This window comes from Psammomys obesus, unplaced genomic scaffold (genome assembly GCF_907164565.1).
Source record: "Psammomys obesus unplaced genomic scaffold, mPsaObe1.curated_primary_1811, whole genome shotgun sequence".
NCBI lineage: Eukaryota > Metazoa > Chordata > Mammalia > Rodentia > Muridae > Psammomys > Psammomys obesus.
This window is the reverse complement of record NW_026596073.1, coordinates 34,333,657-34,361,032: the sequence shown is the minus strand read 5'-3', so window position 1 is coordinate 34,361,032 and position 27,376 is coordinate 34,333,657. Positions and strand designations below refer to the sequence as shown.

The 27,376-nt window shown below is 40.8% G+C and overlaps 2 protein-coding genes across 8 annotated transcripts in view; one reads left to right on the top strand and one right to left on the bottom strand.

Moving 5' to 3' along the window:
- The window catches only part of Sclt1 (sodium channel and clathrin linker 1), a 120,912-nt gene extending 117,860 nt beyond the window's left edge, over positions 1-3,052 (top strand). For all 3 annotated transcript variants that reach the window (XM_055626154.1, XM_055626157.1, XM_055626155.1), the window contains 2 exons: positions 522-617; positions 2,584-3,052. In XM_055626154.1, the coding sequence (XP_055482129.1) occupies positions 522-617; positions 2,584-2,646 (159 nt within the window). In that variant the 3' untranslated portion in view covers positions 2,647-3,052. The remainder of the gene's footprint in view (positions 1-521; positions 618-2,583) is intronic.
- A 10,129-nt stretch (positions 3,053-13,181) lies between these two features.
- Jade1 (jade family PHD finger 1) overlaps positions 13,182-27,376 on the bottom strand; it is a 55,283-nt gene continuing 41,088 nt past the window's right edge. For all 5 annotated transcript variants that reach the window (XM_055625850.1, XM_055625848.1, XM_055625851.1 and 2 more), the window contains 3 exons: positions 25,011-25,532; positions 19,940-20,057; positions 13,182-16,893 (listed from right to left, as the gene is read on the bottom strand). In XM_055625850.1, the coding sequence (XP_055481825.1) occupies positions 16,013-16,893; positions 19,940-20,057; positions 25,011-25,532 (1,521 nt within the window). In that variant the 3' untranslated portion in view covers positions 13,182-16,012. The remainder of the gene's footprint in view (positions 16,894-19,939; positions 20,058-25,010; positions 25,533-27,376) is intronic.

Here is a 27,376-nt window from a genome sequence, read left to right as displayed (position 1 = left end):
CAAGGACCAAATATATCTGGGCACAGGGGTTTTTTCTGAAACTGTTTCTCCAACCAAGGACCATGTATGGATATAACCTAGAACCTTTGCTCGGACCTAGAACCGAAGCTCGTGGTAGCTCAATAACCAATTGGTTTCCCATAGTAAGGGGAACAGGGACTATCGCTGACAGGAACTCAGTGGCAGGCTCTTTGACCTCCCCACCCCCCAAGAGAGGAACAGTCCTGCTAGGCCACAGAGGAGGACTTTGCAGCCAGTCCTGAAGATACCTGATAAAACAGGGACAGACGAAAGGGGAGGAGGACCTCCCCAATCAGTGGACTTGGAAAGGGGCAAGGAGAAGCTGAGGGTGGGATTGGAAGGGAATAAGGGAGCGGGATACAGCTGGGATACAGAGTTAATAAAATGTAACTAATAATAATAAACAATAAAAAAAAACTTTGAATATGAAAAAAATGTTATAAAAAAACAAAAACATGTCCATATCACATTTGAATTTGTTTTATATTTCCCTTTAAAAGAATGAAAAGTTAATTCTGGAACATCAAGAAAAAGCCAACAGACTTCAAAGGCGTCTCAGTCAGGCAGAAGAGAGAGCTGCTTCAGCGTCCCAGCAGGTAGGGGCCATCCTCATTATCCAGAGCCGGTAAACATCCTTTATAGATAAAAATGAAGCAAAGTTCCTCAGAAGTTTTCAGAGGACTATTAGTTTGATCTTTACTCAATTGACCTGCATGAAATTAATCTTTTTAGTGCTTGCAGTTAAGAAGTAAAGTTGAAACAAATAAATATCAGTATCCTCTGTGACACCTACATACAGAATTACCATGTCTAGCAAAGTATCTGGTACCCAGAGGTAACTTTTTGAAATTTAATTAAATAAAAACTTGAGGTCATATTAGACAAATTTGAAGTGTTTGGTAACTGTGTGGCTAACAGGAAGATTGGACAGAGCAGATAAAGAACACCACTTTTTTTTGTCTGCACAAAAGTTCCTGCTACATAACAGTGCACTAGATATAACGTTCTGTCCAAAGTCAGGTCGATACTCATGTCTATATTTGAAAGTATCTTTCGGATGTTTCAAACTGTAGTTTTATTTTAGGTTTTAAATAGAAACAAAATATTTCTGGTATGTTCATTTAGTGTACATTTGCATATCACCAAATAAATAAATATATTGAGCTATTTCTTCTAAATTAGGAGCAGTGGCTCCTCTTTTTAGAAAAGAAAAAAGACTAGTTCAGTGATCATTTATGCAAATTGGATGGATGGATGGATAGATAGAATGATAACAACAAAGCAAATCAAGTCAAACATACTATTAATTAGTATTGAATGTAAATATGTGTTACCATCAGAGTATTATTCTTAGCCACTGGTGTCATGGCATGTTGCCATTTAGTAGTTATGTGTTATTGTCGTTGTCCTGTCATTGTTGTTGGGTTTTGACTTTATTTTGAGACAGGGTTTTTCTATGTAGCCCAAGCTGCCCTGGAACTCACTATGTCAACCAGTCCGACCTGCAACTCTTAGAAATCTGCCTAGCCTGCCTCCATCCTAAGCGTTGGGATTAAAGGCATGAGCCACCTGACTTTCTGATTTTAAAACATTTAAAAAAAACCATACAAGTAACCAGCAGTTAAAGATCAATAAAATTGTGTTTGGATATGAAAATTTGGCAGATATTTAAAAAGTAGAGTAAATCTAATATGCAATTATTTAAAGTATATCTAATATGCAAATATTCATGAGGTAGCTAATCTACGCAGTAAAAGAATGTGAATTCAAAGTTTTTAACTGCTAAAGTAGGTAGGTATGTGTGTCTGTGTGCACTCATTTAGAATATATTCGTATATATTTATGTGTACATATATACACACACACACACACACACATATATATATATATATACATACACACACACATACACCTACAGGTAGCTGAAGGTGGTAGCTTTTGCCTATAGTTTTGGGAGTTGGGGCTGGAGGATCACAAGGTTCAAGGCTAGTCTGGACTATATACTAAGACCCTGTCTCAAAAGCAAATAAGCAAATAAACTGAAGACAGGTTGAATCTGAAAAAAGAACTAGAATGAAAGACAGTTTTGTGAAGGAAACCTGTCTTCTATGTGTTGTTTTGCATCATTAGGTCTTTTTATCATATATACATACAATTAACACCAGTTAATATTCAAAGATTACATTCCCATTAAGACTTGTCTTACTTAAAAATCTGTAATGATCTTGTTACCAGCTTTGCTTTATATTTATCCAGACTGAATTTGTTTGAGACACTTTTACTGATTAACTTTTATCTAAATGTTTTTTCACCATCTGTAGAATATAGAAATTTCAAATGTATCACTCTGTACATAGACTGCCATATTTGGCATGCATTTCTATAATGTGATGCACACACTTCAAGAGTAAAATAAAGTAATCGCATGAAAAAGACCTCATTCAAAGCCTTTTCACTCAGACTACTTAATAACTGTTGGTTGTGACATATCCCACTACGCTTTCTCTTATTCTAATACCCTCCGCAGAGAAACTACTTACTGATTGTTTATTTTGTTTGCAGCTCAGTGTGATTACAGTGCAGAGAAGAAAAGCAGCCTCCATGGTGAATCTGGAAAATATTTAAACATATTCATAGTTCACTGACAGAATTGTAGAGTTGGGAAAGCTGTTGAACCAAAACGTATTGACATGGAGAAGCCTGCCGCGAATGGTGAAAGCTTGTGTCATTTTGCATAAGCATTTTCCATTCTGTTTGGAGGGTTATTGGAAAACAGAGCAGTGACAGCTTCCTGTAAGTAAAAAAAAAAAAAAAAAAATTTAATCTTATATTTAAGATTCAGTGGAGAATAAAGCCAGCTGAGAAGAACTCAACTGCCTTCATCAATGTGTCTATTTTTAATTTCCTTTTTTTTCCCCCTTGAAAGAATGCAATACTTTCAAGAGGTTTAATAAAAACCCTAGAATTTGATACTTCGGGTTCTAATATTTGGAGATTTACTATCTCATTGTTATTCCTAATTCATTTTTATAGCTCTTAAGATTCTATTTTATTATGAACTCATAAATGTAATAAATTATGTATTTTGTAAAATAATGTTGTCATCTATTTGAGTGCATAATTGTAATGATTCATTTTTAACTACATAGTTTTAAGTATTTATAGACCTTGACAATATTTTGGCATTTGTGTGTTGTGTTTTTTCTTTTTCCTCAAAGTTTACTAATTAGATGGAGATCTTAAATACAAAGGCTCCATAGCTTTGCATTGTTGTAGTTCTGAAGTATTTCATAGACTCTTATACTTACTCACTTTCTAGTTTGAGCTTGCTGCGCACTGGTATGGCAGACAGGTTTATATCTGAATAACCAGGTAAAAGGTTTTAACAGTTTTCCAAATGAGTTGGAGGTCATGTGAAAATAACCCCTGTGTATGCATTCACCTGCAAAGGTTAGGAACGGTGCTAACAGACTGATATAATCACAGGAATCTTTGTCAAGGAGCTGAAAATTGCAGTAATGAGAATATAGGAATTTGCCTTCCAGCCTTCCATGATGTGGTTTTCCCTCTCTTCATGTGCTCTAAACTCGGTGGCCTTCTTTAATTCTGTTGGTACATCATCCTTTCTCCTATCAACAAAGTCTCCATATACTTTTTCATTTGAGACCTTTAGATTTCAAATATTACTTTCTCAGAGAAGTGTTCTTTAGCAAAAGCTAGGTGAATGCTCTTGTTTTTAATAGTGCACTTTTTTTCTCTCATTGCACTGGACAATAATTGTAATTAACTTTTTGGTTTTTTACTTTTGGAAAGCCTTTGAGACAAGATAACATCTCTCACTTACCAGCATGTCCTTACCACACTGCTGGTGTTGACAGTCTGGAATAAATGCCCATAAACTAAGGATCATACAGAGTGGGCCCATTTGTTAAATGAACTGAGGGCTCCTTCGTATCCAATAAATTCTCCGAGTGAAGGATAAGCTATAGAGAATGTCACTCTGGCCTCTGAATTTGTTAATAATTTCTAATGTGAAAATGCTAGTATGACTTCAGCATTTCATGTAATAGTCAATCTTAACTTCATTTACGAAGACAGAATCATTTTTGTGAACTGTGTTTTAGGAGACAGAGAAAATGAATAGGAAAGAGAAAAGAAATTAACTAAATCTAAAATTGAAAGCAACATGGCTAGTTCGTTTTATTTATTCATGCATCTTTTATTATGTCTCCCTAAGAAAGAAAGAAGATATGATTACTACTTCTTTCCTTTGTGTACAAATATGCAAATTGAGGCAGTCAGTAGTCTCCTAATTCTCTGTATGAGAACTCTTAAGTACCCCACATACAGGAGAAAATTAGCAGCAATTCAGCCATTCATTTATTCAGCAGATACAATTTCCTAGCTGCACCATCTTGTTAGATCAACTCTCAAACAAATCATTATAAAAAGTATTTCAGTATTATATAAATCTGGTTTTTGGCCATAGCACATGTAAGCATTTTTTCAAAAATAACAAATTTTGGGGCTGAGATATGGCTCAGCAATTATGAGCACTTGCTCTTCTAAGGACCCAAGTAACAAAGAAACTGGTATTTGGGGAAGTAAAATAATAAATATGTAGTAAAACTTTTCCAAAATAATTAAACAAAATGGTTCCACAGTTAAGAGCACTGGCTGCTCCTCCAGAGGACCTAAGCTTCATACCGAGTACCCATAGAGCAGCTACCAACCACCTGTAACTCCAGTTCTAGAGGATTTGACACCCTCTTCTGGTTTCCATGGGCACTGCACACATGTGGTGCATAGACACACTTGCAGGCAAAACATCCACACATGAACTAAATGTAAAAGAAATAAATATAACTGTTTAGTTCCCCTAGCCATGTGTGTACAAATGGTTTTATAGGCAAAAAGATGATAACTCACCTTTATTAATCATTAAGACATAAGAATGTATAGCATTTGTGATAATACTGTCATTTATATGAAGAATTATGTATATACACAAGAAAAGGTATCTTGAAAGTATATTTTACAGCACTGTCTTAGCCCAACAACTTAACATAAAACTTGCCAGTGAACTGGGAGTATAGCTTAGTGGTAGAACACTTCCATGTGTGCACAAGAACTTGGTTTCAATCTCCAGTATACCAAATGAAAAAAATCCCCCCAACTGCACATCCTTATAGGTCTGGTGTGCACTGTGACTCATTACCTCAGGCAGTCACTGTTCCCTTACTTGATAGCAGATCAGAGCCCTTCCATTATGGTTGCTCAGTTTGCTTCCAATCTGGTCTGTGTTGCTTCTTGTACCTTATACTAAGAACAGCAAGAAAGACCCAGCCTTTTGCTTTTCAAATAAATGTTCACTTTTACCACACTAGTCATGTTTCCCATATCTAACCTAATAATCCCAACCAAGAAAAATGCTAGTCTTTTTAGTAACTCCATGCAGCATCCTAGTAATCATGATTTATTCCTTAAGTGTTTATTAAAACTATTTAATTCCTTTGATAAAGCATTATGGAAATTTCATTCAGTATTTTCACTTGATGGTAGCCCAGTCCTTTCTTGAAGGGAAAAAGTGCCAAAAGAACACAGTATGATGTATAAGGAAAACTGTTAGCACTTGGATCTGTGAAGATAGAAATGAGACTAGCATCTCTCTTAAGTAAACTGATATGGAAGGTAAAAAATATATATACTATTGAAGTAACAACCACAGTTTTACTTATATCTAAAATAATTCTTTGGAAAATTGTCCCCGATCTGTGATAAATGTGGTGACACATATTACTGGTATATATTTATTGATAATCTATTGAGCACTAGGCATTTGCATTTATTATCACATACAATCCAACACGCTGCTTGGTGGAGATGGTTTCCTTCCCCATAATGGAAAGTGTGACAAAGGTTAAATATTTGTCAGTGTCATATCACAGGCAAAAGGCATGGCTGGGCTTAGAACCAGATTTCCTTGTACTCTGCAGCATGGCAGCTTTCAGTTTGTGATGTCAGTGCTGGCACCGACTCAGCAGTAGTCTTTATAAATATTCTCAGTGCCTGAGATGGAACTCACATCAGCATCTGGGTACTCTCTTAGACTAGATGACATCCTGTTCTTTGTAGGTCATAGGTCTGTGTTTTTCATTAAAAGTAAAGGTCTCTGGTCCAAAGTCCATCACATTTCTCAAAAAAACACCATGGTCTGATTCTTCAGAGCAAAACCCCTACTTTTCTGGTACCAACTTATTGTTAGTTTGCTTTTCTGTTGGTATGATAAAATGCCATGCCCAGGAGCAACCTAAGGAAGAAGCTTACTTTGGCTTACAGTCCCAGAAGGCTAGAGTTTAAAATGTCAGGGACAGCATGGCATGGTTGATCACATCTTTATCCGCACACAAGAAGCAGAGAGTGCAAATACAGAGTATAGGTAGGAAGTGACGCAAGGCTATAAAGGTGCTATAAAGCTATAAAGGCTATAAAGCATGCCCCCAGTGATAGTCTTCCTCCAGTAAGGTTCCATAATCTCCCAGACTGTGCCACCAGCTGGGCACAGTGTGGGAGACATTTCTTTAATCCACCATGCTCAGCTATGCCCATAATTTGTGCAGATTTTGTCTTTTAATGATTTTCAGTCTCCTGTTCATATTTTTACTTCTTCAATTTTCAGTATCTGAATATATGAATTAATACCTTTTCTTAAAGCCCTCTAGTGCTGTCTTCACTTGACCACTCTTTTGGTAAGATTTCCCACTGTTTTTATTTAATTTATTGAAGTTTTTGTTTCTGAAATTTCAATTTTATTTTTCCTTAATTTTTGTATTTCTTTACTAAATTTTTTAATTTAATTTTATTCATATATTTATTTGTTATAATTTATTCACTTTGTATCCCTTCTGTAGCCCCCTCCCTTGTCTCCTTCCAGTTCCCCATCCCCACCCTTCCTCTTCTCCCCTATGCCATTTCCCTACTCCCCTGATAGGGGAGGACCTCCTCCCCTTCTATCTGACCCTAGCCTAACAGGTGTCATCAAGGATGTCTGCATCATCTTCCTCTGTGACCTGGCAAGGCTGCACCCCCCCCCCCAGAGGGGAGGTCATCAAAAAGCCAGCCACTGAGTTCATGTCAGAGACAGCCCCTGTACCCCTTACCAGTGAACCCACTTGGAAACTGAGCAGCCAGTGGGCTTCCTTTGAACAGAGGGTCTAGGTCCTCTCCATGCCCGGTCATTAGTCTCTGCAGGCCACCCTGAGCCCAGGTATTTTGGCTCTATTGTTCTCCTTATGGAGGTCTTGTCCCCTCCAGGTCTTTCTATCTCTTCCTTCTTCCATAAGGATCCCGGCACTCTGCCCAAAGTTTGGCCACGAGTCTCAGTATCTCCTTCAATAACATGGTGGGTAGAGTCTTTTAGAGGTCCTCTATGGAAGGCTCCTGTCCTGTTCCCTGTCCTCTCCTACTTCTGATGTCTATCCTGTTTGGCCTTCTGAATGAGGTTTTAGTCTCTTCCCTAGGGTCCTCATTGTTGTTTAGCTTCTTTAGGGACATAGATTTTAGTATGTTTATCCTACATTATATGGCTAATATCCACTTATGAGTGAGTATATACCATGTATGTCTTTCTGCTTCTGGGCTACCTCACTCAGGATGATCTTTTCTAGTTCCCACCATTTGCCTGAAAATTTCATGACTTCCTTGTTTTTAATTACTGAGTAATGTTCCATTGTGTAATTGGACTTTGTACCAATTACCACACTTTCTGTATCCCTCCGTTGAGGGACATAGAGGTTGTTTCCATATTCTGGCTATAGAGGGCTAATACCCAGAATATATAAAGAACTGAAGAAGTTAAACACCAACAAACCAGGTAATCCAATTAAAAAAATGGGATACAGAGCTAAACAGAGAATTCTCAACAGAGGAATATCGAATGGCAGAGAAACACTTAAAGAAATGCTCATTGCCCTTAGTCATTAGGGAAATGCAAATCAAAGGACCCTGAGATTTCACCTCACACCCATCAGAATGGCTAAGATCAAAAACTCAAGGGATGATGCATGCTGGAGAAGATGTGGAGAAAGGGGAACCCTCCTCCATTGCTGGTGGGAATGTAAACTTGTACAACTACTTTTGAAATCAATGTGGCGCTTCCTCAGAAAATTAGGAATAATGCTACCTCAAGATCCAGCTGTACCACTCCTAGGCATATACCCAAAAGATACCTCAGTAAGGACATTTGCTCAACCATGTTTGTAGCAGCTCTATTCATAATAGCCAGAATCTGGAAACAATCTAGATGTCCCTCAACTGAGGAATGGATATAGAAAGTGTGGTACATTTACACAATGAAATAAATTTCTTGTTTGTATCTGTATTCACTTGTTTAATTCAACTGGTTTTGTTCTCTTTGAATTTATTCAGGAGTTTATTTTGTGTCCTCTTTGATTTTGTTGAACATTTTTGAAGATGACTCTTTTGAATTCTGTTTGAAATTTTATCTAACTTGCTCTCATTGGAATTCATTACTGTGGAATTTTGTTCAGAGGAATCATCCTGCCCTGGTTTTCCATGTTTGTTATGTTTCTGCCTTAGCATTTGGCATATCTGGGTCATCAGTTGAATTTTTATTTGTTATTTCAAGTTACCCATATTCTTTCATTTGGAGTATTTACAATGCTCAAATGAGACTAGGTTGTAGTGCTGCTGCTAATAGCATTTTCTACATAGGACTGGGAGTGTAATTCAGTAAGTAAGCCCTCATCTCTGCTCAGGGTACTATGCTTAGCAACTGCTCCCCAAGAGCAGAATACCAGTTGCAGAGCTTTCACAACCAATAGATGGAAATACAGCATAACCAATACAGTCACTATTTGAATGCGAATAATTGGAGAACTCCAATAATTGAACTATCTTTTTAACTCTGGGTGTGAATGGCAAGGAAATGAGCAGAACATGACTGGAGTACTAGAGCTCCAGAGAAAAAATAGAAAAGGGAAGCTACCCAGTGAAGGAGGAAGATAAGGCAGCTCCAGAGGGAATGGGAGAGTGAAGAAATCCAGTGGAATCATTTAAAACAATCTGCACTGAGGTTGAGGCAGACAGAACTCCAACTCTAACCTCCTGTGTCTGGAGCTGTGTTTTGGAAAAGTTTCCCAAAAACAGAGAGTAAACAAGAATAAGACACAACAAAGCTAGTCCACTGCCATAGTTAGATTGCTATTGCTGTAATGAAACACCGTGACTAAAACCAACTTGGTGAAGAAATGGTTTGTTTCACTCACCTTTCCATGTAACATCATGGAAAGCAGTCAGGGCATGAGCCTGGAAACACAAGCTGATGCAAGAGACCAGTGAAGGGGTGCCGCTTACTGTCTTGCTCCTCATGGCTCAGCCTGCTTTCTTATATCACCCAAGACCACCAGCCCAGGGTGGCACTACCCACAGAGGGTTTGGCATCCCCTCATCAATCAGTAATTAAGAAAATGCCTATGGGCTTGCCTGCCTACAGCCCAATCTTATTGAGACATTATCTCAATTAAGGTTTCCTTCTCTAATATGGCTTCAACTTGGGTCAAGTTGACATAAAACTAGCCACCACATCCTTTAAACTTATATTAGATACTAAGGGAAGGACAAAAGTGAGGGAACGAGTACTGGGTGCAGGTCCACCTAGATACAGGTGCCACACCTCCATACTGACCAGATTCTGTAGGCTGAGTCTGAGTAGCCCAGTGACACTTTTTCTGGACTCATAGAGGAGTGTTTGCCTTTGTGTCCACCTAGCTGCACACACAGCAGGAGTCTTTTTATGGCTTCTTGCCTCTGCTCAAGCAAAATGCAAGGAAGACAGACTTTTCCTTCCCTTCCCTTTCTGTTGTTGAAAGTGCAGTGTGGAATTCCTGAGGTGCCTAAAGCTCGGTCATAAGCGGGAGTCTGAACCCTCTGTTTCCCTTTCTGAAGGAAAACAATCCTCCCTCAGATCTGAGCCCTGCCAAGTGTGCTTAGCTCTCCTGTTCCCGCTCTGCTACGTCACAGGGTGACTGCTGTCCTGGAGCTGTGCCATCTATGCATGCATGTCATTCATGTGCCATCTTCAAGAGTCTTGTTATCATACCCTACCCTTTCTGCCTCAAACCCTAATACAAAAGCCCTTTGTTAGCACCCTGAGTGACTTTAATATCTAGTAGAACATACTTGGTCACATTTCCAAACTTAGAAAACCAAGGTGTCTGTGTCCTAAATACCAGTTAAGTAGTGGAAAATCCTACTTTTCTAAACAAAAGGAACTTACAATTAAAACACTGAAGCTGGAACAGAGCCACAGCCGGGGAGGAAGAGAAATTCTTCATGAAGAAATTGTTTTTTACTACAAATAATCCTGAAACTAGAAAAACAAGCCAGATAAGTAGACAAAATAACCACTCTGAAAGCTCAACCATATACAGGCCAAGCCATGGAGAGACTGGCAGAGCAGAGAGTAGCGCATTAAGAACAGTGCCATTCATTTTGCTTTGCTTTGCTATTTGATTTGGCATTGCTTTTTGTTTGTTTGTTTATTTGATGCTGCCTCAAACTCAAATCTTTCTGCTTCAGTTCCTTGGTGCTGGGATTACAGGCATTTACCACCACATCCAGCAACCCTGCTCATCCATTTATAACAGTGACTAATTAGTAGGTTTGTTAGGCTTAATATCACAAAAAAAAAAAAAAAAAAAATGTTGGAGATGTTTGCATTACTTTAAAGTAGCTAAACAGTCCTAACACCAGGCTTCTTGACAACATTGTTGAACCTATAGACTCTTTGCGTTCCCTACAGCAGTATTATTTTCCCTAATCATATGTGCATTTGTTTTACTGTAGGTATGTATGTTACATGAAGGTATATAGTTTAAGTGATTCCATTCTTCCTTGCAAAATGCAGAAATTAGTTCCTAACAGACTGGACTGCTATCATTTCATGCTCATAGTCTCTTAACATAATGTGCTAAGCCAAAACTGTTGATTTTACTATCTATGTAAGAGCTAATGAGTGAAGTTCACACCTGTATGTCCTCAAGAGCACTAGAATTGCTGTTTGTGAACTACTTTCATATTGAGAGCAGCAGAGGCTGAAAACTTCGCCTCAGACTAGCTGGGAATGGTTCCAGATCTCCCCACAGATGGTGAGCCTCAGTTTCCTCATTGGCAAAAAGAACAGTGCCTGCCTAAAGACTCAACAAATCGGTATACTTAACACAGACCAGTGCTTGCCACTTGGTAAGCCCAGTCTAATTACCAAGTCTGGAGGCTCCTCTAAAGGCTGTTCAGAATGACACAATCTGCCAATTGGAAGTTGTCACTGTGGAGACAGCATTGGCAAGGTTACAGCTAATTAGAGGAAGCAGGAGTTCATTTCAGCACAGCTTGAGTCAAGGAAACAAGACTAGGCTGCTGCAACAATCTAGCAAGAAATGAAGAACCCCGAAGTGGTGATGGAACCGTAAAAAATGGGAATGTTTGGGTGGTGCGGTAGAGACCTTGACAAACAATGGGCCATTGAAGAGGCATTCACAAAGGACTACCTGTGTATCACTGCCTGAAAAGACAAAAACTGAATACCTAAACCTCAAGCATCCATATAACCTGAGAATTTTCCCTCTTGAGAATGCAGCCCACTCAGGAAAGAATTTGGCTGCATGGAGAGCAGCAGAAACCAAGGAGTGGACAAGGGAACAGATTAGATTGGCTTTTAATCTTTTTCAAAGACAGGGCTCTGAAAATTCTGGCACAGACTAGGCCGCAATGTCTAATGCAGTTCTGAGCATTAAACTGGAGGAAAGATTTCAGTGTTGCAATTAATGGCAGTTTGTTGCAGATGGCTAATGTTTCAAAGGCAGAACCATTTTCTCCTTGATTTGGGTGGAAACATGAACTCAAATCCCTAGTGCCACATTTCCCATCACTGATTATAGACTTGCCAACACCAAGCCCTTCCTTTGGCTCCTGGGGACTTAATTTCCCTAGGGAGCTACTATGATTATTCAACTTGAAGACCTTACAGGAGGAATCACAGTTATTTCTCTCTGGAGCCTTATGAGAGCAAGCAACATGGAAGTAAATAGTCACTAAGGAGGACAAGAAGAAATAAAACAAGGGTTTAGACAACTATTGGTAATTCATGTTAGAAGACTCTTCTAGATTATAAATTTGAAGTAGTACTAATGTGCCACCACTGCCTCTAATCGTAATCTGCATGGGATGTGTACACTGTATCAGGCTTGCTGCTCCCAACATGGGGGTACATTTGACTGTGCTGATTGTGTGAGACTTCGCCACAGCAAATACTCAAAACTAAAAGTTAGAACAAGATCCAATTCTGCCAAGTCCCAATGCTGTCATCTTGGACATCTTTTTTATGGGCTGTAGGTCGGTTCCTTTTATATGACCTACTGTTCCAGTGTTCTGTGTTCAACAGGCATTTAATGACACTGCTCTGAAAAAATGTTAAACACTTCATAAATACAACCTTCAAAATAACATCAGCCTCAATTCATAGCAGATTCCTGGCTCTTCCTAATAGTAACTCTATGTATGGCTTACCATGCTTCGATGCCTAGCATATGCATTACACAAAATCTCCTGTGAAATGCTTTAAATGTTGCAATTTCAGAAAATACAGTAGAAATGGAGACCAGGGTCTTGCACATGCTGGACAAGTGTCCTTCCTTGGAGCTATACCCAATTCTGTCTTTTAAATATTTTTGAGACAGCCAGACAAGGTGGCATACACCTGTAATCCTGTAACTTGGGAGGATGAGAAAACTGGGAAAACAGGCTCATGAGGCCCAGTGACTTGGCTAAGGTCATGTGACTAGTAAAGCACAGCTCAGTCTTTCAACCCTAAAGTCTGTGTTGCTTCAATAGTTAAGTTGAATTCAGACCCAAATTACATCTTGGAAAGAGCTCAAGGTGTCACATGGAGAGGTGGAGGGAAATGGACAACACACAAGGCAACTATTTATTAGTACCAACAATGTCCAGAAACCAGCCTAGTTAGTCTGTATCCTCCAGTCCCATGCAGTCTCATTTCAATATAAACTGGGACAACAAGCCCACCACTTTAAGACCCTTAACTCATGCCTTAACCAAGAGACTTCAACAGACACTTAAAAATGTACTGCAAAATGTACAGCATTTATTCACATACAGACAAAAAGGCACAAATTCTACTAAATAGTTCAACAAAAAAATACAGCTGTCTTCAACTAGTTTTATAAATACTTTGAAAAAGGGGGTAGAAATAAATACAGGATTGGGCCATGTAATATAAAATAGTCATCTCTACATAGACTTTGTTTAACTTCTGATTTTAACTCTTCATGCACCTTTTTTTTTTTTTTCAATTTTAGCTGAATGGACACCAAGCTAGGCACATAGTGAAAAATCCTCTGTACAAGGTTACAAATGTAATGACAAGTTTGTCCATTTTAAAATAATTAAGATTTGTACACAACACATAAAACCCTTCATTTAAATTTTGTGTTTATAACCTAACAAATGACATTCCAGGCAACTTTACAAAAGTTTAACTAGCCTACATTTTGACATAATACATTGATCATAATCAAAGATATTTCTTGGTCAGGATGCACAAGGAAGATTCAAAAGAACAAACAAACAAAAAAAGCTCAGTACTAATAGAATGCAAGTGAGTAGGTGGGCTGTCGCTGCTCATGGCCGCCTCATACAGAGTTCCCAGCATGACATGAAACTAACTTACAAAGCTATCGTCAGAAACCGTGCTCTATACCATTTGCATTTCAAAGCAGTAATAAAAAGGATGGGCTTTTTATTTTTTTTTTGTTTAGTTTTTGTGGGGGAAATTTTTTTTATTTTGTTTTTTTTATGTTTTTGTTTTTTGTTTTGTTTTTGGTTTAGCATAACTTGGAACATTTGAAAGCTTTTCAACCTAAATGTGGGGGGAAAACAGGTAAGGCATTATTTTTGCACAAAACTAGCATTTCTAATAGTGCAAATGAATCTGGTGCCTCCTAAAATGGTGAGAGGCCATATACTCACTAGATTAATTTAGGTTTTCTTTCTATGGCTTCACAAATTATTCCTCTATAAATCCTATTCTCACCCAGAGCTGTTGCTATAATCAAAAGATAACTAGATAAAAGTCCAGCCTTTTCCTGTATCCAGCAAAAGGTTCTTGCTCATATGCAAAACATTTAATTTTTAAATTAGGCTACAAGCAAAGTACAACCTGGACTCCTAAGAACCTTGTAATACTGGTAGCAACAAGCTGATCTGGACAGCAGTCTCAAAGGAGCTCCGCAGCTCAAAAATAGTCCATCTAAAACCTGGGTCATCCTTTCCCTCCCCTGAATCAGCTACTACAATGTACTTGAGAAGTTAAGACTTGGTTTGAAAATGTCGTACATACAATGGGATGCATCAGATCTGTCATTTGATCATCTGATAAAACTTGCATAGCAAGATGGAATTCAGTAAGCCTTTGCTGCTGTTGACGATCATCTGGAAGACTTAAAAGCTTCTACAAACTCAAAGCATTGCTCATTAAATATCAGAATGTCCCTGCCACATGGAAACAGATGTATAAATGAATCAGGAATCTGAACATTGATATTAACAAACTACGGGTAATTTAGGGGAAATTGGGCTTATTCCAAATGCCCTTAATTCTAAGTATCATTGCTACTCAAAACTTTCTCTTAAATTTGATTCACAACTACATTGAATTCCAAAGAAAATAACAGGACTTGAACACTATCCACTTGTCTGAATACATATGCACTATATGAGGAGTGCAAAAACAGAACATTGTACTCAAATTTAATGCTAAATTTATTATTGCTGATAACTTACTAGTTATTGCCATTTGCAATTTGAAAGTCCAAGTTACAAATCAGAGTTTAGAACTCCAACTCCAGAAAACCTATTCAAGGGTACTTTGACTTCTTTCCTGTATTAGCCTTGGTCAATGTAAGACACAACTTATTGCCTTTCTATTGTTTTAAAATATAACCTGTTTTGCTTCTTCCTTAAGGAATCCACTCATGGTGGAAGCTTGGATTCCCCAGATATTCACGAATGGTTAACTCTGGGAAATAAGAGTCACCAGAGTCTGAAGTTCATCACTTGAACTTGAATAACCATTGTATTATTGGAAGCCAGATGGCCAAGTACTGGCAGTAGCCAGGGAAATCCCAATTGGGTCCACAGGCCATCAGTTAGGAAAGAGAAGGTCAAGCAGACTAGTAACTCTTGGGCCTCATCTGCCCTTTCCCACAGAACTTTGACAACTTCCTCTCCACCAATCCTATGTCCTCCACCCACTCAGGGCTTCCGAACCTTGCTACCCAAGCCCTAAATCTCACTTCAGCAGCTCTGCTCTGTCCCTTCACCCTTCCAGAAATGCCTGTTGTGTAAACTCTTCCCCTGGATGCCACATGTGCAAGATCCCAGTGTTGCTGAAGCTTATGAGCCTCAGCTACTCATATCACACAGCCTAGAAGCCAAATGCTGCCAGCATTTACCATTCCTAGAAATTAAGATTTGTGGGTTATAAATGGTGAGGGCTTCTGTAAGTAGGCTTTATTCGTTAACAGAATTCTATCTGATCCTGTAAGAGTATTTAAGAGTTTGTGCTTTGGGAGAAACGTAGAGGACAATAATACACGGTGCTATTCAAGCCTGGCCCTCTAAAGGTTACTTCATTCGGTTTTTTAGTGTTTAGTTCGGGTTCTAATCTTAGTGTCTTATGGTTACAGTCTACTCTTCTGTTTCCTCAACAAGCTGCAAATAACACAAACTTCTCACAACAATGATTTATAAATGACTCTGGAAAAAAATTCAATCTGAATTGCAAGGAAATATGTTTGTGTAGCTCAGCAACAATGGGTTTTTGCTGGCCCCAATATCAGAGCTCTCCTCAGCATGGCCAGCAACAAGCCACGTGCTTCCACACCGGCTGTTTTCATCAAGAGGCCAAGATGCTTCTCCTGATGATGTCTGTCCTCCTGCTGATGGTGCTGCTGGCATGGAGACATTTCTTCTCTGATGCCTCACTCTCTGAGTCACTCATTTCCACATCAGGGGCATACCCATCGTTCTCACTGTCGGATCTTAACCTGTTCTTTGCCCTTTCCTTGGCTGGAACTCGGCCTAAGCCCAGATGGGGGCAGTCTGAGTGCTGGTGGCAAGCCCCCTCATGGGCTTCTCCTTGCTGCTGCCGTTCCCCCTTCTTTGGAATCCGGAATCCTCCCCAGCTTTTCACTGGGCTGGCAGGTGTTGTAGGCACTTTGACTAGGGAGCCATTGCACTTGGACACAATCTCCTTCCTAGTGCCAGGTGCTAACTGCCCTACTCCAGGGGAGGTGGCAGCTCTTGTGTTGTCCAGATGCCTCTGGGATGTGTCTGTGGACCTGAGAGGCTTGTGATTCTGTTTAAAAGATTTGTCCTTTAAGTCTCCTTTAATGAGATCACAATGAAAACGATTGTCTCTTCTTTTCCCATGATCTGGTGTCACCACACCATTTCTTTGTTGTGCTGATGATATAAGACGTGCTTCTGCAAAAGTCTTTTCAAAGCTCAGAAAGCTCTCTGGGACCCCTAGCCCACCCCTTCTACCACACAGACCTGGCTGCTTTAGCGGGGTCTTGCTCTCACTCCCAGGACTATGCTGCAAAGGATCTCGCTTATGGGACTTCTTCATCGAATGAACCAAAGAAGTACCCATTTGTTTCCTGAAGAACGCAGAATGCCACTTCAAGTCCTCTATCTTGGGAGCATTGGGGCCCACAGAAGGACTGTTGAACAAAAGCATGTTTTCCAGTGAGGAGGAGCAGGAAGAAGGCACACCTAGAAACAGAAAACCACAGAAAAATTACATGAGCAAATCCAAAAGAATAAAGTTCTAGATCTGAAACATCATTACACATCCTCCCAAGTCACTAGCACTTTGTGAAGGAAAAGACAGAAGGGGGGTGTTAAACACACGACCTGCTTTAAGAACCTGCTTTCAATCTACAGGCAATATACTATATTTTTTCCCCAAAACCACTAAAACATTTTTTTCTGAAACTATCTGTTCAAGGACAAACAAAATTGAAAAATAATTTTTTCAAAGGGGAATCTCTTCAGAATCCATCCAATGGCTGCAATTTCCTCTATCTAGCTATGTGGCAACAACTGTACCATCTATCGGTCACCATCTATCACTTTCCTCTCAGAGACTGACCAGAGCTTCCAAGTTTCTTTCTTCAAAGGGACATTGAGGACAAATGCATGTAAATGTGTAAATCGGATAAAGGTAAGTATGTGCAATAATTCTGTACATGAAATATGAAAAAAAAGTTTATTACAAGCAAAATGTGTGAAGTTCAACTTGTCATCAAAGTTAAGGTTAAGTTAGTCTTTCATGCAAATCACAAAACTTAAGTTCCATAGCTTAATCTAGTAAAAGCTTACATTTTATGAAACAATATCAATTCTCATCTCATTAGAAACTTTGACACTTCCCATTCTTTTTTATTTAATGTGTATGAGTGTTTTGCCTGCATGTATATCTGTGTACTAAATGAGTATGGTGCCTAGGGAAGACAGAAGAGGGTGTGTGATCCTCTGGAACTAGAGCTTATTATTAATAGACAGCTTTAAGCTGCTATGTGGATGTTGGGAATCAAACAAATCCAGATTCTCTGGAATACTTGAGTAGCCAAATACTCTTAAGCACTGAGCCATCTCTCCAGCCTAACACTTTTCTAGTCTATTACATACTTGTTTTGTGTGTTAGTCATGACCCACCAAATGAATTCCATACCCACTGATGAACTTTATAACCCTGGTCTGAAAACTGCTGGAGAATTCATAAGGACCATATTTCTGCAAGTCTCAAGGCTAGCTACAAAAAAGCAATTCTCACGTTTGTCTCCTGTTAAGGTATGAACCACAACAAGGTTCTTTTCCAATGTGCCATTCAGGAGCCCTCATAAGACCTTACTAAACAAAGGCTACACAGTTGAGGTCCTTTTTGAGGCCTGAACTCTGAAGGACAAATGTAAAGTCATGATCAATCTCTCTTGAGAAGGTCTTAGAAGGCATGAGACTTTAAGCATCACAATTTAGAAATGAGAAAGAAAAGCCATCCCAGAGAGCTTCCTGCTGCATTTGCTGAAACATCCCACAAGAAGAGTAAGGTCATTTAAGCTAATTGTAATTGCTGCTCGATTCAAAATGAAGGGAAGATTTCTGTTTTTGTTGTTTTCTGGAAACAAAGTTTCTTGCTATAGCCCGGGCTGACCTAGAACACAATAGTACAGGCTGCCTTCACAATGTTGGCATTCTTCCTACCTCAGCCCCTAGAATGCTTTTTGAATTACAGGCATGAACCACCATGTTCAGCAGCAATAAGACTTCCAGATGATCTACATTAATGACAGTTCTAGACCCCAAAATACATCCTAACCTTCTCAAGAGAATCTCATTCAGTCACCTAAGTACAAACATCAGCTATGATGCAAGCGACTGCCTGAGATAACTATAAAAATAACTCCATTCCAGCCACACCAAAGTCATCCTTCATGTGGAATCAATTGCTAATTCCATAGCCAGTACCAGAAGTTTCAACTGGCAGAACTCTTCCGGTATACTACATTAGCCATAAACCAGCTTCCAATGGAATATTGAAGAGATAAAGGGTGACCTTAAAGAGTCTAAACTGCACTGTTGATAACCTATGACACTACTTGGAAAACTTTCAAAGTTGTTCAAGTTCCAGATAATGAAACACGCTTGGTCCCTCTGGAAAATACTTAATCTTAGCGAGAACACAAGTTAATGCTACTAAAAAAGTATGTGACGTGAAGAATATTATTGAAAATTCCAATAATATTTTTATGTGCTTTTTTTTTTTATGTCTTTTTTATGTGCTCAGCTAACCAGGTTATCTCCAGTCACATGTATCTAATTCTAAGCCAGAGTTTGGATTTCAGCAGGTTCTAACAGCATCCGTGCTATCTGTATGTATGTCATAATTATCTAGAGAAAAGAACACAAAGTCAGAAGAACAAATCAACTGTGACTCTCTACATATCCAAGTGCCAAGAATGTTGCTGCTGTAACTGCACAGGCCAACCCAACGTGGAGTCACTCGTCCATTCCACTGAAGGCCAGCTCCAAACCCACCTGCTCCCTTACTCAGGACTTTGCCTTGAACAAATTCCCTGGATGGACAGACTTTCTGCATGAAATTCTTACTACCTACTTCCTGGGGTTTGTCATCACAGAACGCTAAGTCATGATTCTACACCAGACTACTTGAAGAGCACATGAATCCCAGAGTGAAACACTTGCCCAAAATTCGTAACTGACACTCGAGAGTAAGGAAGGAAATAGCCACACTTATCTTCCATTTTGGCTGGCCAGAACAGTGTGAATAAAAGGCACTAAGTAAAGTGCTCAGCACGCTCAGAATTCCATCTATACCTTCAGAAGTCCACCGTGTTATGAAATGTATGTATGTGGTACAGTATTCCAGTATTCGGTTGATCCAAAGGCTACAGAATGCACACCTTTGTAGCTATCCCCATGTTCATCAAGAGCACTGCAATGCCCCCTTGTTTTCCCCACTTTACATGAAATTGGAGAGAAACATTAAGGTTTGTAACTTGCTTCTAACTTCGTCATCAGGGAGATGCTGCAGGTCTCAAACCCTATATAACACCAGATTCAGCTCTTTCCCTCTAACATAACGACTTTAATGTTTAAAAATGTTCTGTGGCTATAAACAGCTATGCTACTTAGTTCTACAAGGACAGATTGGAAGAGCAACTGTTTTCCCTCAACAGCAGTGTTAAGGCTACAATCCCCTGCCTTACATTTTGCCCTGCTAGGGTTTAATGCATACCTGAAACTCTTTCTTGCTCCAAGAGCTTAGTGTAAAGACTGAAAATCTGTTCCTGGACTTTGCACACAGATCGTTTAATCTTTTCCCTGCGGGTCACCATGTAAGTGAGGTTCCGAACCTAGAATGTAGAGAATAAAGATTCTAAGTGAGCAATACGATAATGATACTTCAGTGCTTAATCCTCCTTTACCTGAGACATACTGACCCTACTAGGGCCTTGCCAGACATCTGAAATCAAAACATGCTTTTAGCATTTTACCCTACCACTAGAAGGACTGCTTCTTTATTCCCTCATGTCTGCAGCAGCCATGAAGGGACACTGGAGGAACAGCAGAGCATAGGCAGAGTCCCACCTCCCCACCAGGCTATAGCGTAGAGACCTCCACTATCTAATCAGGACTTGCCCTATGCCAGAGAACTCCACTTACCAACCAACAGTATCTTGCCAGCGATCTTATTGTCACTGGTTTTCGTGTAGTTCGGAAACAACCTCCCTACACACTTGTATCAAGTGTCTTCCAGGCCAACAGCCTAAGAGGAAACCCTTCACAAAGTCCTCTGGAAGATCAGATGAGCTGTTTGGTCCACTGGGTAAAACTTTGCAAAGCCAGACCAGCAATGGCAGTATATTCCAGTGAGATGTGCAAATGCCTGGGAACTGTCCCAGTATACCCAGCCAATCTATGATCATATTAAAACTGCTACTAACCTCATTCTAGTTCATAGTTCTTTCTAGTAACTGAAAGACCAAGTACTGAGATGCTTCACTCATATGTTTTAAGACTGCTTCAAATCATGTACACATCTACCAGTTTGTGGCCAGTAATGTATGCTTCCAGAATTAACATCCCCTATTCTAAAGCCATCTGTCATCACTAAGTATCACTAAAGAAAGAAGGTACTAAACCCCATTTATCCCTTGGTCTTAAAAGTGACTAGATTGCACGATACAGCCCACCACTGAACAATTAAACCTTTCTTCAGGAAGATGCACAGAACAACAACCTCAGTGGCAGCAGCAGAAATGGAAAATGACCACATGTTCCTCACTGGCTATCACCAATGGCATGCTAAAAATATATCTTCTCGAGTAGTCTTTCTTGTATCAAACTTTAAATGAAAGTTCAAAGGTCAACAGCTGCTTCTCTGGCACAAGCCATACAGTTTTACACACTGACTTATGCAGATATTCCTCTTCAAGTTCAGATCTTTCTCCACCCTCACAATCCCAGCTATGCTCAAGGCAGTCCAGTTTACATGAGGATGGGAAACATTACCAGGCTCTGCTGACCGTGATGACTCACTATCAGGGTCTTCCCAATCTCTGCTTCTACATTAACCCCTTATATTATTAATACTGTTAAAAATAGGTTTTGATTTAAAAATTAAAAAGGAAATCACTCTCCTTGTCTGAGTTAAATATAATGTCATTGGGCCTGCCTGATAGCCACAATTCCAGGCAAGGAAGTAGGTGTTCTCTAAACAAATCCTAACCAACCTGGGGCTGAAAGTGACTAACAGAATATTATTCTCTTTGATAAGTAGTATTCCACCCTGGTAAGATTATGGAAACTCAAAAACAAAGGACCAAATCTAACTCCTCATCACAAATTCAAAACTTTGGACAGCACACACATAAGCCAACTTTGCATAAAGATCTGATTTTGGGAACCATGAAATGGGCATTCCAATTTATGCTCACATTCAACTCATATGTATAGCAGATACACCTCAAACTTGATTCATGAAAATGTACGGAAGCCAGGGAATCTCAACTTTGGTGGCTTCTATGCCATGAAAGGCTTTACCATGGACTCTGAAGACAAAAACCTTTCTTTACACTGACCTTGGATGAGTAGTGTCTAAATAAACACAATGCAAAAAGACCATGATTTCTTTGAGATCTCACCAGTTGTGAGATCTTTAAGACTTAACTGACCCAGCTCTGGCTGACCACTGCAGAGCTGATCTCCCCAAAGTAAACATCAATAAAAATAAAAAAGGAATTCTTGGCAGAAATCCAGTCCTGGTCTCTGCCTGGAGAGCTGAGCTGACACCACTCAACCAAACTTCCCCAATTAGCCCTCCCTCAGACGCCAGCAGCATGCACCCAGACCCACCATGTCCCCTGACACCAGGCTAAATCCGAGTCATACTTTCTCCTTAAAGAAAGTTCACAAACATAAACGATGAGGATGTCTTCTCCAGTTTGCACTTTTAAAGTTTCCAGAGTGTTACTGTTGCATTAGGGACTGCATCCTGAGAACCACCAGCAAAATAGCCAGGAAGTGCTGCAGTGGATCTTCTTACCCTAAGCAACACTTGCCACACTAACGTCTCACATGCATTTTGTTTAGAGGACAACTGCTGTCTCAATTGAGTTTTCAAAAAGTTCTGTTCCACTGAGTGACAGACAATGGCATAGGCCTGTCCCCCAGGACTTGAAGCCTTTCTATACAAATTGTGTGCAGGAGTATGTCTTCATCCAAGCTAGTACTCAATTTCTGAGCTAAGATTTATTGCACCTTCGTAGAAGACTCAACAAGTCTCCTGATGAGGTGGTCAGGAATCCCAGAGTGAGGTAACAGCCTCCAGAACTTGAAGTGCCACTCACACCACCAACCATCTCTTTAGAGCCTCCTCATATCCATTCCTGTCATTCAGCTTTCTGGTCCAGAACTGGTAAGCAGGTGTACAAAGCCCCCAGGGTGTTTATTTTCAGAAAGAGCAATTACTGAAATCACCAAGTCACCTGCATTTCTAATGAGTGCTACTCACTTGTTCAGGAATGACCACATGCCTCGATTCCAGTCACCTGTACTAACTGGTTCTCCGGTGCCTGTCATGTGCTGATAGTGCATTAAATAGATAGATCCCTACCTTCCTGAGAAAACAAGTTAATTGTAACTCTGGATTTTTTTTCTTTTGTCATGCCTGCCCTGATCAGCCTTTGGCCTAATACACTTGTTGTTTATAATTGCAAAGCACAATAGAACTCTCCAGGGCCTGGCACAGACTTCAGCGTTTTCAGACAGGCCTCATGGCAAATGGAGAAAACATAACTTTTCATTATAAATAAACCCATTTAAACTGACACTGAATTCATTAAAACTTTACTTTTTAATAATAAATGTTAAGTAATGCCACCCACACACATACACAGACACTCGCGCGCACAAATCCTGATTTATTCCCTTATGCATCATAGGCATTATTCTACTTAAAAGCAAAATGACAACTCCAAAAAACTTCAGAATTTAATTATAAGTGTGTGTTAATCTCAGTAATTTAAATACAGAAAAAGTTAGTACACCACAAGCATTTTCTACACTTTTATTCTGTGGTGATTGTAAAACAAACACAGTCAAAACATGAGACTTCTCGTCCTTCCCTCCCAAGGCCTATCTGACTCCATGCACCCCAATTACAACAGTTGTTGTGTTAGGATGTAGCTTTTAACCATTAATACCCATTTACCCTGAATCCCTTTCTCCTTAGTAACATACCACAAATGCATGCGGCTCTTGGCACTGACCACCAGGGGGCGTGTGGGAGCCTCACCAACCTGTTCCAGCCTCCCCTCAGCCTGACACCAACCACTTTACCCAGAATCCTAACAAGGTCTAGAAAAGGGACATCACAAGAAGCCAGCATTAGATGATGTACTAAAAGGGCTTCTAATGAGCACTTAAAAATGCTTGCACGACTACCCCATCTCTAAGAAGGTGGTGCAGGCCTCTGTGAGAACTGGTCCTTTGGCTAAGTACATTTGCAGTCTATCCCTGCCCTGCCTGCACTCTCATTTCAGATCATCTATGAGTCAGATTCACTTGCCGAGCAGGTGATGAATCACTCCACTCTTAATAAGTGAGGGGCTTGAGGGAGATACGCATTAACTGTTTCAGGCCACTTGGGTGCCTTTCAGCACAGGCCGCTTCAGGCCAGAAAACCTGCATCCCATCTATGCCACACTAATGAATTTAATAGGTAGCCAGCAGTCAGGGGAGTAGGTGCAGAAGGTGCTGAAGACATATCCCCAATTAGTAAGCTGCAGTCGAAAACTACCTAAGGGAGCTGGAAACCCTGGGGAGGACAGTCCACCCCTGATTACTCCTGAAGCAGGAAGAGAGGTCCAGCAGACAGGGACGCCAGAGGTAATGGAGAGTGGGGGAGGCACCAAGCAGCAAAGAGCTGAGGGAAGTGCCAGCAGCTGAGGCCTCAGGCAGCCAGCAGCCACTTAACCGGCAACCTACAAGTGTGATACACGTGTCTGCGTATATGTATGTAGTGTGTTGAGACTGCAAAGGGCTCCACAGACAGACCCAATGCCTGTGCACCAGGAATCTCTCTCACACACACAGAACCTGGATAGGGATACACACACACACACAAGCACACATATGTACACAATATGTGTACCAGATGTACACAACCACTGTGACTTAGCACCTGACTGCCAAGAGGGTCTTCTGTAACAGGCGTGTGTAAGTCGAGGCACACACATCAGCACCCATAGCCTGCTCTGCTCCACACAGAGCTGGGAATGCCCCTGTGAATTAGCCTAGAAGCAAAGATGGGCCAACGGGAGGCAGTGCTTAGCGCTCAGATGAGTCCTTCATCAGCACCTAGGAAACGTCTCCCCAGGTTGAACAAGAAATTTCTCTACTGCTGGCCCCTCCCCCATAATTCAGATACATCCCAGTTGTCAAAGTCAGGCCCTAAACAATGCTGAGTCAACCCCTAGGTCATGTTCCTGGTGCACCATTCCCTCCAGCTCTACGGTGACAGGGGAGCGGGGGATGGAAACACGCCCCATCTGGTCTTGCAGAACAGTAAAGATTAATGGGAATGTGTGTAAAAAATAATCACAAAGCAGCTCCCACACGGGCAGTCTTGCACACTGCAGTGAGTTCACCAGCCCATAAATATGTTTAACCAACACGACCTCATGCTGTAGCACGTACAAGAATCTGAGAGTAACGACTGGCTATCATCTCTTGCTCTGGGCAAGTGCTCGCCTCTTTACATCTTCTTCTCTAAGTCATTATAAGGTGTCAGTGTCAATCATTACCCTCTCCAGGTCCTGCCGCAGGTGCGTGAACAGCTGCAGCCTCCTAAACAAGACATCCTGCTCCCGCTTGGCTAGATTGTCCTCTTCGTCTTTCTTTGGGGTGATGAGGGGCTTATTGAAGTTGACCTTCCTCTTCAACTTCCAGTACTGGTACAGGAAATCCACCACTTCCTCAGGCAGTCGCAGGGCCCTGGCCACATCCAGCAGGTTGACGAAGGTGTAGAACTCGTCCTCCAGCTGCTGTAGCTTCTGCTTGCGAACACTCACCCGGTGGGCCTCCTCTCGATTCTGCTCCAGACTAGCGAAGGGCTCCAGAGGGCTCTGGGGAGAACACTCGGGGGCCCCATTCTCCTGTGCTGCCCCCTCACCCAGGCTTTCCTCAGGTTTCCTGTGTGAGCTGTGCTTTGGGCAGTAGGACTTAAATTTGACTTCATCATTCTCTGCCAAGATGGTCTTCATCTCCAGGCCACGGTCAAAAGCACAAGTCACATGGAAGGCTGTCCGGCAGTTTTTCACTGAGCACTGAAAAGAATGCATGGAAACAGTTACAGAGCAGCGGCAACAACAGCCCCCAGGGCTGGCCATCCCATATGATAATAAAGGCACGCTCACTGAGACAGAAAACCTTGACAAAGATAAACAGGTTTAAAGGGAAGGAAGGCCAGAGATGTCAGGGAAAAAAGCAGGCAAAGTTTTCATAGCCCAAACCATAGCTTCCTTGAAACAGTCATAGCATTGTAGTCTCAGAGCAGGGGAGGGGAGGATGTAAAACTGGCTCCTACAGGTGAGGGTGGCACAACCTCAAAAGAGCATGTGCTCTATGTACAGAGTATACTCTATAGACCTTGAAGACTTGAACTCACATAGTTTTATTTTAAAAAATGTGAACAGGAGTCTCCTCATCACAGACATTCCTGGTCAGTTTTAAAAGACTGTGACTCCTCAGTGAAACCCCAACTGAAAAAAGTCCCAACTCAGGTATGTAAATACAAGCAGACTTCTAGGAAGCAGCATCCAGAGATACCAGAGGAAGGCACAATGACAGGCAAGAACCCAGTTCAGGAAGGATGGAGAAAGGTCTCCCTGCTGGTACAGATATCACCACTCACTGCAGTGGGCCCCAGGGGAAGTCAGCACAGAGGCCAGGCCTCATCAGGATGCACTGAACACCCCACTCCCTCTCCGCCTGCACAGGGCTACAATTTAGTGCCTTTGATCCAGACACAAGCCTCTGGCCAGCAGGAGCAAAGTGATTAACTTCTCCCGTCTGATCTCACTGAGCAAATCCCTAGAAAGAGGTACCTCTTGAAGGCTGAAGCCAGTCCCTTAAAAGCAACTGTTATTGTGTGAGGCCAAGGGATCCCTGGGGCATGCCAGGGCTACACAGACAACCAAGGATCTTGTGCTCCAGGCCAGCTGAAAAGCTTAATTAAACTCATTCAACAGAACCTGCATCACATGACCACAGAGGGTAGAGACTGGAGCTGGGTTTCCCCCCTCATCACTTCAGTATTTGAGTTGCAACTGCATGCCAGCCACAGCTGAATCTCTCACTATAAAAATCCAGCCCCTTCATCATACCCCATTCCAATCGCTGAGATCATATGCACTATGATTAATCTGTACCTTATAAATAACCTCAATTATGAGAAACGTGTGAAATCAGCTTTGGTGGCAGAACACACACACACACCTGGCCACTATCATGAAAAGACAGTACCTCTCCCCCAGCAGCCTGAAACCAAGTGGGAAGTCAAAGTGAGAGCAGATGATTGAGACAGTCTGTGTTTGGCTTAAACTACACTTAACCCAGGCATTCTAACCTTAAAGAGAAATGAGCTGCAGCCGAGCATTTATAGAGGACTTTGAAAGGACGCCAAATGGCCTTCCTCTGGGTTTTCCTTTTCAGGTTGACTCAGCAAACAGATGTTACAGAAACATAAACCAGAGTCTTCCCAGCTGCAGACATTTCGGAGAGGAATTCTTTTAATGAAAATCAATCTATTTTGTGTGGATATGAGAAGTCATCAGCCTTCCTTGGCCCCTTCTTCAAATTAATGCTCCGGGGAAAAGTCAATGGCAACAGAAAAGTCCTTATATTGTCTCCTTGAAGGATAAACAAGGCTCCCTTTTGCCTCCCATGAACCACCAATTAAAGAACAGGGTTGATGTGCTCAGAGCAGCTAACAGCAACCCAGGAAGTGTCATTTTCCCTGGTATGGCACAAGCAAACAAAATGTGCACGGCACAAGAGTGTGTGTTTGTGTGTGTTGCATACATGACACTGAAATCCTTTTTGACCAATCCTCTATTCTTTTGCCCAACACAATTCTCAGCCAGAAGCATTCATCATTCTAGTTTTTAAC